A 15,541-nucleotide genomic window follows, 5' to 3' on the forward strand; every position below is an offset into this window, starting at 1 on the left:
TATAGGTATCTGCAGGGCTACATCCCCTCCAGAGAGCTCTATGGGAGATTGTATTCTGTTCCTTGCTTCTCCCAGCTTCTGGTGGCCACAGACATTCCTTAGCTGCATAACTCCAGTTTCTGCCTCTGTTTTTCCATGGTCTTTGCCACTGTCTTTTCCCTGTTTGTTACTTATAAGGACACTTAGTATTGGATTTAGGGCCCACTTGGTGGATAATCCAGGGTGTTCTCATCCTGAGATTTTTTTTTTTAAGATTTTATTTATTCATGAGAGAGAGAGAGAGACAGGCAGAGGGAGAAGCAGGCTCCATGAAGGGAGCCCAACGTGGGACTCAATCGTGGGTCTCCAGGATCACACCCTGGGCTGAAGGCGTCCCTAAACCTCTGGGCCACTGGGGCTGCCCTGAAATTTTTAATTATATCTGCAGTGACCTTTTTTCTAAATAAGATCATAATCACAGCTTTACACTCCTAATTGCTCTTTGTGTATCTGTGCTTTTTTTTTTTTTTTTTCTACTGTAATATGTGAACTTCTACTAGATGAATTTTTCTAGCTCATTTTTTGGTTTCCTAAGTTTTTACCTCTATAACATTACGTTTGTTTTTGTTTTTGTTTTTTTAACTCTTGCTTATTTATGTTTTGTCTGATTTGGCTTTAAGCTCCTGAAGAGTAATGAATGTTCCTTCTCCTTAGCATAAAGCCTGGTTAATACAGGTAGGTATTATATAAGTGTTAGTGAACAAATGAATGCACGAATAAACTGAATTAAGAATTTGCCTTTCTGGCTTTGTTTCTGTTATTATTTTTCTTCTTTTAACCAATACTTGGATTTTTCTGGTTTCTCCAAACTTCTTACATTTTCTGTTTCTGTGAATCTCTTTACTTTTGTTCGCTTTTCTGTAGTGCCCTTTCTCTGCTTGGAAAAACTCACCTTGCCTAAGATCCAGCTTAAATTCCACTCTTTTTCCACAAATTTACTGAAATAAAATAGAATCACTTAGCTCAAAGAAAATTACACTTTTAGATGAAACTTTTCTCACTGTATACATGACTTTCATTCCTTCTCCAAAGTCACTATACATTGGTACCCTTGACTAGGATGGGTCTCATAAAGTGATATATCCCGTTTTATCTTGGAATGCCTAGGTAACTTATTCTGATGTAATTATCAGTAATGTTCTTTCACTTTAAAAAATTTATATTTTGGCTCAGGTAACAAATTTTACAGTCCCTCTACCCATAACATCCTTACCCATAATGCATCCCTAGAAGCTTTATTTCCTCTTCCAGTTTCTTAGCTCTTGGAAATCTGAGGCTATATGATTTTCTACCTAATAGTACCTAGTACTTAATATTCAGTGAATAAAACTCAGTAAATATTTGAACAGTAAATGTACCATACCTACTTTATTTTGGTCCATGTTAGCTCACTTGCTTTTTCAACCTAGACTGGTCTTGTACTACCTAGACTGTAGTCTAGGTCTTGTACAACCTAGACTGTAGTCTAGGTCTTGTACAACCTAGACTGTCTAATTCTTTGCCCCAATATTTTTCACTTATTACCAGCCTTGTAAAATCTTAACTCTAAATCTCTACAGCTGTACAGATTTTTTATGCTTACCTCTCAGCTACTAGCAGTGCTTGGAGAGAAAAAAATCATATAACCACATAGATTGGTGTCACTATAGAATTAGGGTTAGTTTTAACTGGCCCTAAAATAATTCTAGTAGTTCTTCCTTTGTTGCTTAGTGCACACTCCCATGCTTGAATTAAAAAAAAAAAAAAAGTGAAACCTTGTTAATTAGTGATAATAGTCCCATTTTATAGGTGATAAAACAGGCAGTCAAGTACCCAGGGTCACACTGGTAAAAATTTAGATGTCTGTGTGTTCTTGAATGTAGGCTAGTCTGGCTCCAAAGTTCTTGCTTTTTGGTTTCATCCTGTTATTCACAATTTAAATCTCATTCTCAGGTCTGAGAAGTATCATACTACTGAACCATAATTTCCATGTACTTGTTTAGAGATGTCTCTTTTATTTAAAACAGTAAAGCTGCTGAGATTTCTGGATTACTAATGAATGTTGTATAAATGTGTGTATCGGTTTTTACTTGGGTCATTATAGAAGGGTGTCCTTTATGAGAATTGATAATAGATCAGTATTTTTGAAGCACCTATTCTTTACAATGTCTCCATCTGAATATGCATATTCATAGGCCTTCTTTTTTTTTTTTTAAGGCCTTCTGTTTTTATGTATCACCTACAAGGTTAAAATAAAGGATCAGAAGTAAATTCGTTAGTATGGTTAAAAAACAATTCTGTTGATTATAAATTTTACTTCTGGAATAACCTTAAAGCCTAAATGAGTATAATTTACTATTTGGGGGAATAAATGTTGTTATTAGTAGGATTAAAACCCATAATTTCATTAGTGTTTAAAAATTGCCGTAATTTCACAGGTTGCAACAGGGTTGAAAAGAGCAAATTCTTAGTAATTGTTGCAAAAATCCTTTCTCCTTTACATTTCACCTCTGATGGGAGTAGTACTGACTTAGGAACTACCACCCCACCCCCCACCTTTTTATTTTGAAAATTAACCGAGCTTTTGAATGTCCCCACTAATAGTCTTTCTAGGTATTCTTTCTGTGAAACATTTAGAATTTATTTTTAGATGTCCATGTTGGAATTAGAGTTGGATTACTTTTTGAAGCCAGAAGGCTTGTCTCTCTTTTGCCCCTAGCTATATGTTAAGGGCAGATCACACTGTTCTAAGATTTCTTTCTGATCTAAGATTTTGTGCTTCTGTTCTGAAAATATGAAGGAATTGTGCTTTTAAGCATAAAGTAAAGTTAACTAAAGAGAACCCTTATTTATATTAGTTAAATCAAGGTATTTTCTTTATTTGAAATTGAAAGGTAGTGATTGAGAATAGATGGTGGAAACAGCATTTTAGAGCATTTTGTAAAGGCTGAAATTACTATTTCAAGATAAGATGATATGATATAGTGGGATAGAATTTATAGTTAGTGTTAATATATGGAAATACTATAGTAGAAGTTTGCTGTCTCTTGCTCTTGTTATTTTCTGTGTTTTAGTTACATGTAAATCATTATAACAAATCAAACTCTAAAAATATAACTCTTTTTGGCTGATTTTTTTATTGTTGTTGAGTTTTGCAGAAAACTCAGACCTGTAGTTAGAAGTTAACCTTTATTAAACTTCCATTCTAGAACTGTACTCCCTAAAACAAATGTTATATAGCTGTACTCTTTAGTATTGTAGTCATTAGCTGCATGTGGCAATCGAGCTATTCTAGGAATTGTTAAACACTGTGCCAAGCGTAATTAGTAGTTTTAGTTTTAGTTTAGTTTTCTACTTCATCATTTCTGATTACTGCCCTTTACCCATTTTGGATTCAGCCTTCCCTCAGTCTTATTTTCTTTTTTTTTGGCCTGATACTGGACCTTTGATTACCCAGCATTTTTTGCCTATGAAAATCTTAGTCTTCAAGGCACAGCTTAAGTTCCACCTCTTGTAAAGCTTTCCCTGATTCTCTCTACTATGGCAGATGGCACTGTCTCTTATTATTTGTATGACCCAGAGAAAGTTTTTTAACCCTTTTGATTCTTGATGTGTTATGTTGGGGGAAAAAAATTACCTATCTACCTCACAATGTGCCTTTTGGTGGGGAAGAGTAGGGTGTGGAAATCAATGAAAATCCAATAAAATAGTATGTAAGAACTGACAATTTTTAGGAATGTGTAACTGTTAAGGTGGTATTTCATCAGTGTGAAAACTGAGTCTCAGAAATTGACTTCCCCATCATCTCACATCATCTATCTCACTTTACTTAGAACTTTAATTCCAATAATTCTTTAGCTACATTGGTTTCTATAATCCTTTGATCCTAATTCCTTTTCTCCCCATCTTGACCAGCTGCAAGTTCATGGTCTATCGTTGAAGTCACTTCTTTGCTTGTACCATCAACCCCTCATTCATCTTCTTTTTGTGCTAGCCTGTTAAAACTTTCAACCTAGGGCAAATGTTACTGTTTGCCTGTACCATTCAGGAAGCTGAATGCTGATGGATGTCATTGTAATTCAAGAGTAGTAACCGCAAGTGGTTCTTGGTACTACTCTGAAATCCTATATTCTCTTAGTCAGTGGTTCTTTTTTATACTCTTTAAAAATTAGCGGGGACTATAGTGAGCTTTTGTTAGTGTGGATCTGTCAATATTTACTAGGTTAAAAGTTAAAACTGAATAATTTTAAAATGCCTTAATTCCTTCAAAAATTGTATGTTAAATATTTTTATGAAAATAAATATTTTCTATTTATAAATAGTGATGAATGGTATATTGATTTGTAAATGTCTTTTTTTTAATTTTTAAAAAATTTCATTTATTTGAGAGTGGATGAGAGAGAGAGAAAGCAAGTGGGGAGGAGCAGGGGGAGAGGGAGAACCAGACTCCCTGCTCAGCAGGGAGCCCAATGCAGGACTCAGTCCCAGGACCCTGGGATCATGACCTAAGCCCAAGGCAGATGCTTAACTGACTAAGTCACAGGTACCCTTTGGAAATGTATTTCACATCTATCTTAGTAACAACTGGGTTTTCTTACCTGCTTCTGCATTTAACCTGCTGAATATCATATGTTTTGTAGCTTCTAGAATATCCCCTATATGACAGAATGGAATGGAAAAGATAATAACCTAAAACAACCGTGAACATAGTTTTGATTTTATTATTAATCACCTGAAAAGGTCTTGAGGGCTCTCCGAGAGTTACACTTTGAATACTATTGCTTCATTCCATCTACTTTTTCTCTATGGCTATTTTACACCTTACATCTTTTTAAGTTTCTAGACATCCTCTCTTATTCTCACATGAAATCCTTGCTTTCTGTTTTGAAGAGCAAATGGAAGTAGTTAGATAAGAACTTTCACTGCCGTACTTACCTACCTGTGAAGGTAGACTGCCAGCTACAACTGAGGTACAATCAGTGGCTAGCGACATCCCTCAGAGCTGTGTCCCACACTGTCTCTTCTCCTCAAATGTATCACTTTAACAACAGTTTTCTTTCTCAGTCATTTCAGCCAGCATGAAAATATGCTGTATCTCACATTAAAAAAATACTTTCCCTGATTCATTACCTTTCTTGAGCTACTGTCTGATCTCTGTCTTTATAGTAAAAATCATCTCAAGCTATTACAAAATGTTCTCCACTTCTATTCTCATTTTTATATAAAACAACTTTATTGGGTATAAGTGACGTAGAATAAGCTGCACCTACTTAAGGTTTTTAATTTGGTAAGTTTTAACAAAGACATTGCCTGTTAAAATGTCACACAGGGCAGCCCCGGTGGCTTAGCGGTTTAGTGCCGCCTTCAGCCCAGGGCGTGGAGACCCAGGATCGAGTCCCGTGTGGGGCTCCCTGCACAGCCTGCTTCTCCCTCTGCCTGTGTCTCTGCCTCCCTCTCTCTCTCTGTCTCTAATAAATAAATAAAATCTTAAAAAAAAGATGTCACTACAAAGATAGTGAGTATTATCCATCACTCACCAAAAGGATCCTTGTATTGTCTGTAAGTCATCCATCTCTTCCATTTCTGTCCCTCTTTCCTGAGCAAGCACCTATCTGCTTTTTGTTACTGTAGTTTGCATTTTCTATGGAAAAGTATGCAATTACACTTCATGTACTCCTTTACTGTCTTCTTTCAGCAAAATCGTTTTGAAATTTGTCCATGTTATTACATGGATCAGCTTATTTCCTTTTATTGGGAGTATTTGGTTATATAAGCATTGCTTTTTAAAATTTTTAGCGGACTACTCTTTTAGAGCAGTTTTAGTTCATAGCAAAATTAAATGTATAGAGTTCCCTTAGCACTCTAGTTACCCTTCTCCTTAACATTTCCTGTCAGCGTCTTTTACCAGAGTGATACATTTGTTACAGTTGATGAAACTACTTTGACACTTCCTCATCATCACCCAAAGGCCATAGTTTATACTAGGATTCACTCTCGGTATTGTACATTTCGTGGGTTTTGACAAATGCATGAGATGGGTCCACCATTACAGTATTATGCAGAGTAGTTTCACTGCCCTAAAAATTCTTGATATTTTACACCTGTTCATTTCCCCTTTCCTTCCAACTCCTGGCAACCACTGATCTTTTTACAGTCTCCATAGTTTAGTCTTTTTCTACATATCATATAATTGGAATCATTCAGTATGCAGCCTTTACAGATTGGCTTTTTTTAACTTGAACAATATGCATTTAAAGTTCCTCCATGTCTTCTTTTTGTGACTAGATACCTCATTTCTCTTCAGTGCTGAATAACAATGTTGTCTGAATGTGTCACAGTTTATTCATTTATCTACTGAAGGGCACCTTGGTTGCTCCAATTTTGGCAATTCTGAATAAAGCTGCCATAAACATCCATGTGTAGGTTTCTATGTAGACGTAACATTTTTGGCTTGTTTGGGTAAATACAAAGGAACACGGTTACTGTTTTGTAGGGTTAGAATATATCTAGTTTTGTAAGAACTGCCAAACTGCCTTCCATAGTGGCTGTACCATTCTTCATTTCCACCAGTAATGAATGGTAGTTCCTGTTGCTCTATATCTTTATGAGCATTTGGTATTGGCAGTGTTTGGATTTTAGCCATTCTACTAGGTGTGGAGGGATATCTAATTGTGGCTTGAATTTGCAATTACTTAATGACATGATGACAAGCACTTTTTTATATGCTGCTTTGCCATCTGTATCTGATTGGTAAGGTTTCTGTTAAGGTCTTTGGCCTATTTTTAAATTGAGTTGTGTTTTTCTTATTGTTGAGTTTTAAAGTTCTTTATGTATTTTGGATATTGGCCCTTTATTAGATATGTCTTTTACAAGCATACATTTTCTCCCAGTCTGTGTCTTCCCATTGTCTTGATAATGTTGTTTGCAGAGCAGAAATTTTAATTTTGATGATATCCAGTTTGTTCATTATTTCTTGGATCATGTCTTTGGTTTTGTGTCTAAAAAATCATCACCATCCCCAACATCATCTAGGAATTTTATAGTTTTGCATTTTACATTAAGGTTTGTGATCCATTTTTTTTTTTTTTGCGATCCATTTTGAGTTAATTTTTGTGAAGGGTGTAATGTTGGTCTAGATTCATATTTTTACATGTGAATGTCCAGTCATTCCAGCACCATTTTGTAGAAATAATTCTCTTTGTTCTATTATATTGCCTTTACTTCTTTGTTAAAATCTATTGATTATGTTCATATGAATCTGTTTCTGGGCTATTTTGTTCTGTTGATCTGTTTGCCTATTCTTTCACCAATTGCCTCACTTTTTTGGTACTATAGCTTTATACTAAGATTTAAGTCATGTGGTGTTATTCCTCTGACTTTGTTCTTCTTTTTCAATATTGTGTTGGCTATTCTGGGTCTTCTGTTTCTCCATATACATATTAGAGTCAGTTTGTTAGTATCCACAAAGTAACTTGCTGAGATTTTGCCTGGGATGATGTTGAGTCTATATATAGATCAAGTGGGAAGAATGAACATCTTGATAATATTGAGTCATCCTATCCATTAACATGGGATATGTTTGCATTGATTTAGTTTTTTTGAAACTTTGATTAGTTTTGTAGCTATCCTTACATAGATCTTGTACATATTTTGTTAAGATTTGTATCCAAATATTTCATTTTTAGGGTGCTAATGTAAATGACACTTTTTTAATTTGAAATTCCACTTTTCATCACTAGCGTATGGGAAATTGTATCCTACAGCTTTGCTGTAATCGCTTATTTTGAAGAGGTTTTTTTGGTCATTTCTTTCTAATTTTCTATATAGACGGTCATGTCATCTGTGAACAGAGTTTAATTTCTTCTTTCCCAATCACTATATGTTCTATTTCCTTTTCTTATTTTCTTACATTAGTTAGAATTTCTAGTATAGTCCTGAAAAGGTACAACAGAGGGGGGCATCCTTGCCTTGTTCCTGATCTCATTGGGTAAACTTCTAGTTTCTTGCCATTAGTATGATGTTAACTGTAGGTTTTTTAGAAATAAGTGTCCTTTATCAAGTTGAAGATGTTCCCCTCCGTTCCTAGTTGGGTTTTCTCTTTGTTGCTGAGTAATACTTTATTGTATGGCTGTATTACAATTTGTTTTGTCATTCACTTGACCTTCATTGACTTTTGGGTTGGTTCCAGTTTTGGGCTGTTAAAAAAGTTGCTGTGAACGTTTGTGTACAGGTCTTTGTATAGACACATGCTTTCATTTCTAGTGAGTGAAATGCGTGGATCACTTGGTGCTTGTATATTTAACTTTTAAGAAGCTGCTTATTGTCTTCTAATGTGATTGTACTATTTTGCAGTTCAGCCAGCAATGGAGAGTTCTAGTTCCTCTACATTCTAACACTTGGTATTGTCAGTCTTTTTAAATTTTAGCCTCTCTAATGGATGAGTAGTCGTAGCTTACTTACTGTTGTCTTAATTTGCATTTCCCTAGTGATATTGAGCACCTGTTCATGTATTATTGGGGTGTTCATATCTTTTGCTCATTTGTTTATTGGCTTGTTTTCTTTTTATGAAATTTTTAGAGGTCTTTATGTGTTTTGAATTCAAGTTCTTTAGCAGATGTAAATCCTTTATCAAATAGGTTTTGCAAATTTTTTTCCCCATTAAATGGTTTGTCTTAAGGGTGTGTTTTGAAGAGTAGAAAAGTTTTGATGAAATCCACCAATTGTGCTTTTGGTAACATACCTAAGAAATAATTGCCATCCTGAAGTCACAAAAATTTAATTTGCATGTCCATATTAATTTTAAGAAAAAAGCATGTCAATTCATACTGATATATGAATGTCCTGGGTTTATGCCATCATTTCTAGTCTGTAGTCCAGTCTCTTCTTAGGATATAGGACCTCCTATGATCCAAAGTTGTTCTTTCTAATTAAAACATGACAAGAAGTTAGAGATTCTCTAAATAATAGTATTTGAGTTTGCTGTTATACTTAGTTTTTACATTCTATTATTTAATTTATTTGGCTTCATTCATATATGCTTATTTTTTTGTTTTGAGTGTTGTTTGGGGATGTTGGTACAAAGACTTGTTAAATTTTCAAAGCTGATGTGACTTAAACACTTATTGGTTTAAAACAATTCAGATTCATTATTGATTATGCTAGTGATAAATCTGTTTAATCTAAAATTTAAGTATGCTGAAATTGTTGAAAATACCTAGATACTGTGATTTTGCTAGTTTCTTGAAAATGTATACTTTAGTTGCTTTAAAAATTATTCTATATTTGAGGAGTCTGAAAGGATCCATACCTTAGAGATTTGGGGAGGTTTTGTTTGTGTTTGAACGTAGAGTACAGTAAATGTTTGATTTGTGGAATATTTGCATATACCTATTTTGTAGATCGAAAGATCTTGGGACCTAAAATGTCCAAGATGCCTGCCATCTCCATAGGTTGAGAGTGAGATGTGGTAAAAAATAATATCAAAGCATCAAAAAAGGTAGTATTAAAGATAGATTTTTGATAACTTCTATTTTTGATTCATTGTTGAAAGTGGGAGAGATTGGAAAGTGAACTGTTGTCGCTTTATACTTCATTTAGACACTTTAATGTGATCTCTACTATGAATGTCAAATTATTTTGTTTTTTTTAAATAACCCATAGAAGTTATTATAGTACGTGAATCATTATATTTTCTTTTTCTTTTATAATTCTTTTTGAATATTTTCAAGTGATATGTGTCCTCTGCACATTCTAAATCCTGAATGACTGACTACTCAAATATATATGAAAAATTCAGACAGTTTTATTTTCAAGGTTCTAGTGTTTTTATGGAAACTACAGGTAGGAGGAAAACACTTATTTCTCTTTCTCCCTGAAAGGATAATAAGTTCAATTTAATTAATTAGTTAACAGTACAAATACTATTGTTTTTCTTTGCTGTCTGGAGTGTACAGTAGCCAGTAACACCATATAACAATGTCAGATAGGGTCTTACCATATATGAAAGATTCAATTCTTTGCTTTTCCTTTGCCTCTTTATATTCTAGACAGAATCATTCATTTTTTTAAAAGTTTTTTTACTTACTCATGAGAGACGCAGAGAGGGGCAAAAACACAGGTACAGGGAGAAGCCACTCAGGCGTTCCTAGACTGAATCACTCTTTAATGAAGAACTTCAAATAATTTAGGTCTTTAGAAATAAACATTTATATTTCTCCAGGACACACTTCTGTTCTATCAAACTCTGCTTCATATGGGAAAAGTGGGAGGAGGGTAGGCTCAGTGTCTGGGAGACCTTGAGAAATAAAGCATTCAAATAGTGATTTTGGCATAAGAACCACAGTGGAGGATCTGTTTCTCCACAGTTTTAAGAGTTTAGGGGAAATATTTATTTATTTATTCATGAGAGACCCAGAGAGAGAGAGAGAGACAGAGGGAGAAGCAGGCTCCACGCAGGGAGCCCCATGCGGGACTCGATCCCGGGACCCCGGGGTCACGCCCTGGGCTGAAGGTGGCGCTAAACTGCTGTGCCACCTGGGCTGACCCTAAAAGTGGTTTTTAACTTTTGAATTTAGTCTAGGATTGGAAATACATTAGATACTTGTTTTTAGGCGACAGAAACTAATTGTAGCTGACTAAAACGCAAAAAAATGAGGTATATATCATTAGAAGCTCATGGAATCTAAGGGAGAACCAAATTATCAGATTGTCAGTACTTGCTCAGAAGTTTAAGGGTTGAAACAATAGAAAGTTGTGCCCAAATTTACTTTTGCCACGAAAAACTACTCAGAATAATTTTGTAGAAAAATTGGAAAGTAAAAATTAATCATTATCTCCTAGATAGTAAAACAAAAGATGAAAAAGAAAAACCTGATAGTTATATTAATATTTCTGAGTAAAATTAAACACTTACTGAAAATAGCCATTTGTAGTGTTTTGAATTTGCTTAAGCTCTTTAGGGCGTTAGGTTTTCTGACCAAATCTATCAACGTTTTTCTAGGTGTTATTTTTTTTTTAATTTTTTCTTTTATGCTGAGAATGACTTTCCCTCTTTAAATATTATAGAATATATGTAAATATTGTAAATATGTTTTTGATTCAGCAGATTTGTTTTTTCTTTTTCCTGTCCAGTACTCTCTTTAGTAATGGTGGCTCACTAGGCGGTAGTTGTTACCAGTTGTAAGGAGGTATGATTTAGCACTACCCCTGCCAGGTTATTCTGATACTTAATGTCTTAGATTTGATTGCTGTATAACAAAGCACTATGGATTGGAGGGCTTAAACAACAGATATGTATTTCTCATAATTTGAGAGGCTGAGAAGTCTAAGGTTAAGGTGTAAGCAGATTCAGCTCCTGGTGAGGACCATCTTCTTGACTTGTAGACAGCCACATTCTCACTTTGTCCTCACATAGTAGAGAGCTTGTATCTCTTCCTTTTCTTATATAAACGCTAATGTCACTGTGGGGGCTCTACTTCCTGACCTCATATAAACCTGAGTACTATACTAGGGCTCCGTCTATAGATATTATCACTCAGAGACTAGGGCTGCAATGTAAAAATTTTGGAAGGTGCAAATACTCAGTCCATAATACCTTATCCTGTTTCCTCTCCACTTTTATCTGAGGAGGATATAATTCTGTTTATTTTTATTTTTAATTTGCTTTTGTTATGAACATTACTTATTATAAATGATTTTGACATCAAAGAGGAATACAACATTTTAAAAACTCAAAGTTCTTTCTTTAATCCTCATTATCCCATTTTCTTGGAGTAATTAATGTTATCTGCTAGAATATATAAAGTTATTGTCAGTATATGTGCAGGCATGTGTGACTTTTTTACATTTTGATCTGTGTGTGTGTGTGTGTGTGTGTGTGTGTGTGTGTGTATGTATGTAGCAGGGATCTATTTCTAATTATTTAATAACTCTTGCTCTTTAAGCATCTTAACTAATTCAGTATTTCCCCACTCATACAAAATACTTTGTTATATATCAGTAATATCATACACATATGTTGATCAGCTTGTGTACTTTAAATTGTTTAAATTGTTTTCGGATACTAATAGTAAGCTTTTTATTAGTTTTACTTTAGCATTTCCCCTCCTTCCAACTGGGCCATTGATGTTTTTGAACTATTTCTTAGCTGTTGTCCCTAGTCTAGTTTCAAGAATTTTTTTTATACAGTTTTCACTGCAGTTGCATTGAATTTGTGTGTTATGGGGGAGATATGATGTCTAGATAGTATTTTATTTTAGGAATGTGACATATCTTACATTTATTCAAGTCAGTTGCTCAGGTTTACAGTTTTATTACAACTTTTTTCATGGGTATTTGAAATATTAATGTTTTGCAAATATTGTGTTTTATATAGTAAGTTTGTAAAGGTTATCATCTATCATAACATAACAGGTTGATTGTATATTTTGGATATACTTTGCATGTTTTTTATGCACCCATATTATTTGCTCTAATAGAACTTTACTTGGCTTTAGATTTTTCAGGTAATAGGGTTTTCAGATAATAATTCTGTCTGTTCCTTTGTAATGCTTTTCCTTTTTCCTTCCTTCTTTCTTTCCTTCCTTCCTTCCTTCCTTCCTTCCTTCCTTCCTTCCTTCCTTCCTTCCTTCCTTCCCTCCCTCCCTCCCTCTCTCCCTGGCTGGAATTTCCATTGTTAGTTGAACAGTGATAATGATACTGTACCATTTTGTCTTGATCTTTTTTTAATAGCAGTACCTCTTTTTTCTAGTTTAGTGTGATGATGGCCACTGATTTGAGAAGAATCCACTTTATTATTAGGACTCCTTCTTTTCTCCATTAGATTTTTTTAAAAAATCAGATGATGAATGCTAAGTTTTAGTAAATGCCTTTTCAGCATTGAATGAGAAAGTGTGACCTTTCAGTGTGATAAATAGTTTAAAAATATCCTTATATTCTTGGAATATTCTACTTGGTCATTGTGTTTTTTTTTTTAAACACAAAGCTGGGTATTCATAATATATGAAAATTTTAATATTCATAAATTCTTTTATTTGTATGTTTTCTGATTAATACTAGACTTATGCTAGCTTGCTAAGATACATTACAATATTATAATATGTAATACTGTAATATGTAATCCAATTATATGTTTTGGATTAATTTTAAAAGTTTGGTAATTATCTACTCTTGAAAGTATAATAGAGCACAATGGTAATTTTTGAGAACTTGATACCTTTTTAGGGCAATGGTTAATAAAACCCTTTTTTCTTCTGTAACTGTTTAGTGTGAATTGTCTGTCCTTTTTTTGTAATACATCTTCACTCATCTCTTGTTTGTTTACTATTTCTTAAATTCATTTTTGATTTGAATGGCACAGTTTGCCTATTTATTAATATTTTATTTATCATTTATGGTTTTTTCCCCCAAAAAGGGCTCATAGAAATAATATTTTGTGAAGTTTTGTTGTTGTTTTGAACTGCTTGAACATGTTTAAACACATTATTTTTGGTTATTTTTTAAGTGATCTCTGCTACATTTTTGTATTTATTTAAAAATATAAATAGATATAACTTCAATAGATATAACTTCAAATTTTAAAGATATTATTCATACAATGTATTGTTTATACAGTTTTTGTATTTGAGCGTTATATTGGTTTACTTCTGAATTTGAATATTTGTCAGGAGACATGAGTCATAAACTTTCCAAGGGCTTTAATATATTTTTCAATGAGCAGCATCTTTGCCTGACTCTAGTATTCATAAATGTTAGTCTTATTTATCCTTAAAATAATTTAGATTTGGCTCATTGCTTTCAGGAAGGAAGTCAGTAATACACGGGAGAAGTTTGATATCATTTCATTTTAACTTTTGCTCATGGAATCTTTTTTCTTCATCCACAAAATAGAAAAAAATTGATTTCACATTTACATAAATTTTAAAGAAATTAATGCCTTCTGGGAGTTGGTCTATCTTAAATGAAGTTTTTTACAGAGATTTTTGATAGAAGAGCCTTCTAGAAGAAGATACTTTGGTATTATATTTGGTTTGACAGATCCTGCATGTATTAGTTATCTATTGCTAAGTAGTAAGTTACCCTAAAACTTAGTAGCTTTAAAACAACATACATATTATCTCTCTTTATGTCAGGAATTCATGCATGATTCAGCTGGGTTCTTTGCTTAAGAGTCTTTCACAAGACTGCAGTCAAGGTGTCAGTTAGGGCTGGGATCTCATCTGGAGGCTTAACTGGGGAATGATCTCCTTCCAAGCTTAATCTTGGCCCAATCTAGTGCTTTTTCCACTGCGGCACATACCGGCAGGTATTTGTTTTATTTGAGTGTCACTTTTTGGGTCTAACATTCAGGCCATGAACATCTCCCTCTTTTGAGTCCTTTCTGTTATTTAGTCATAAGTGTGTGTGTGTGCGTGTGCGTGCGTGTTGTGTGTGTGTCTGTGTGTACTTGCACCTATAGAAGGCAAGTGGGAGGGACAGAGGGAAACAAGAATGGAGGAAGAATGTATGTTAGTATTAACATTTAGTATAATTTTTTATAAGTAGTATAATCATTTTTTCTTATTTTAAGAACTATTTTTTCCCCCATAGGTGCCTTAGCTGGGCCAATTATTGTGGAGCCACATGTCACAGCAGTATGGGGAAAGAATGTTTCATTGAAGTGTTTAATTGAAGTAAATGAAACTATAACACAAATTTCATGGGAGAAGATCCATGGCAAAAGTTCACAGACTGTTGCAGTTCATCATCCTCAGTATGGATTCTCTGTTCAAGGAGAATATCAGGGAAGAGTCTTGTTTAAAAACTATTCACTTAATGATGCGACAATTACTCTGCATAACATAGGATTCTCTGATTCTGGAAAATACATATGCAAAGCTGTTACATTCCCGCTTGGAAATGCTCAGGCCTCTACAACCGTAACTGTATTAGGTAGGTATGTCTGAATTGCTTATTTTGGTGGTAGTCGCAAGGGTTATAATAAAAGTATTTGTAAGAATTTAAAATGGTTGACTATATATATGTAAACTTAGATTTGAAATAATTGAAATGTGATTTTTCAAGTTCTGTCTTAAAATTCTGATTCTAGGTGTTCTCAACTTGAACAAACTTTTGTATTTTCCTATCTATGTATGTAATGCTATGTGGTTCTTAGCTTTTTTACTTTCTTCATAAAGGTTACTTTTTGTTTATAATAAGTGCTGAATGTTTTTGACATTTTCAATATTCTCTCTTAAAATTTCAGACTTTAAATTTCCACCTTTCAATAAGTTTTTCTGTATACTTAAATGACTTTTATCTTAGAGCCATTGGTATACTTCATGTTTGTTTCTGAAATCAGATTTTATTTCTGCTACTGTGGATTTCATAGCTATTTGAATCTTGGGCTATTCCTCTAATGAACAATCTTCTGTTTTCTCATATCTGGTAAATGTTAGAATTTATGTTGGAATTTAAAATGAGCTTATTAGCATGAAGATAGCCACTTGCAGTGAAAGGTTCCCCAATTTGAAAATATTGGTCTGTA

The 15,541-nt window shown here is 33.8% G+C and overlaps 1 protein-coding gene across 3 annotated transcripts in view; it reads left to right on the plus strand.

Annotated features, from left to right (window-relative positions):
* The window catches only part of NECTIN3 (nectin cell adhesion molecule 3), a 121,125-nt gene that overhangs the window by 25,275 nt on the left and 80,309 nt on the right, over positions 1-15,541 (plus strand). For all 3 annotated transcript variants that reach the window (XM_072722603.1, XM_025990568.2, XM_072722607.1), the window contains exon 2: positions 14,605-14,946. In XM_072722603.1, the coding sequence (XP_072578704.1) occupies positions 14,605-14,946 (342 nt within the window). The remainder of the gene's footprint in view (positions 1-14,604; positions 14,947-15,541) is intronic.

The sequence above is a fragment of the Vulpes vulpes genome, chromosome 1 (genome assembly GCF_048418805.1).
Source record: "Vulpes vulpes isolate BD-2025 chromosome 1, VulVul3, whole genome shotgun sequence".
In the NCBI taxonomy this organism is placed as follows: Eukaryota; Metazoa; Chordata; class Mammalia; order Carnivora; family Canidae; genus Vulpes; species Vulpes vulpes.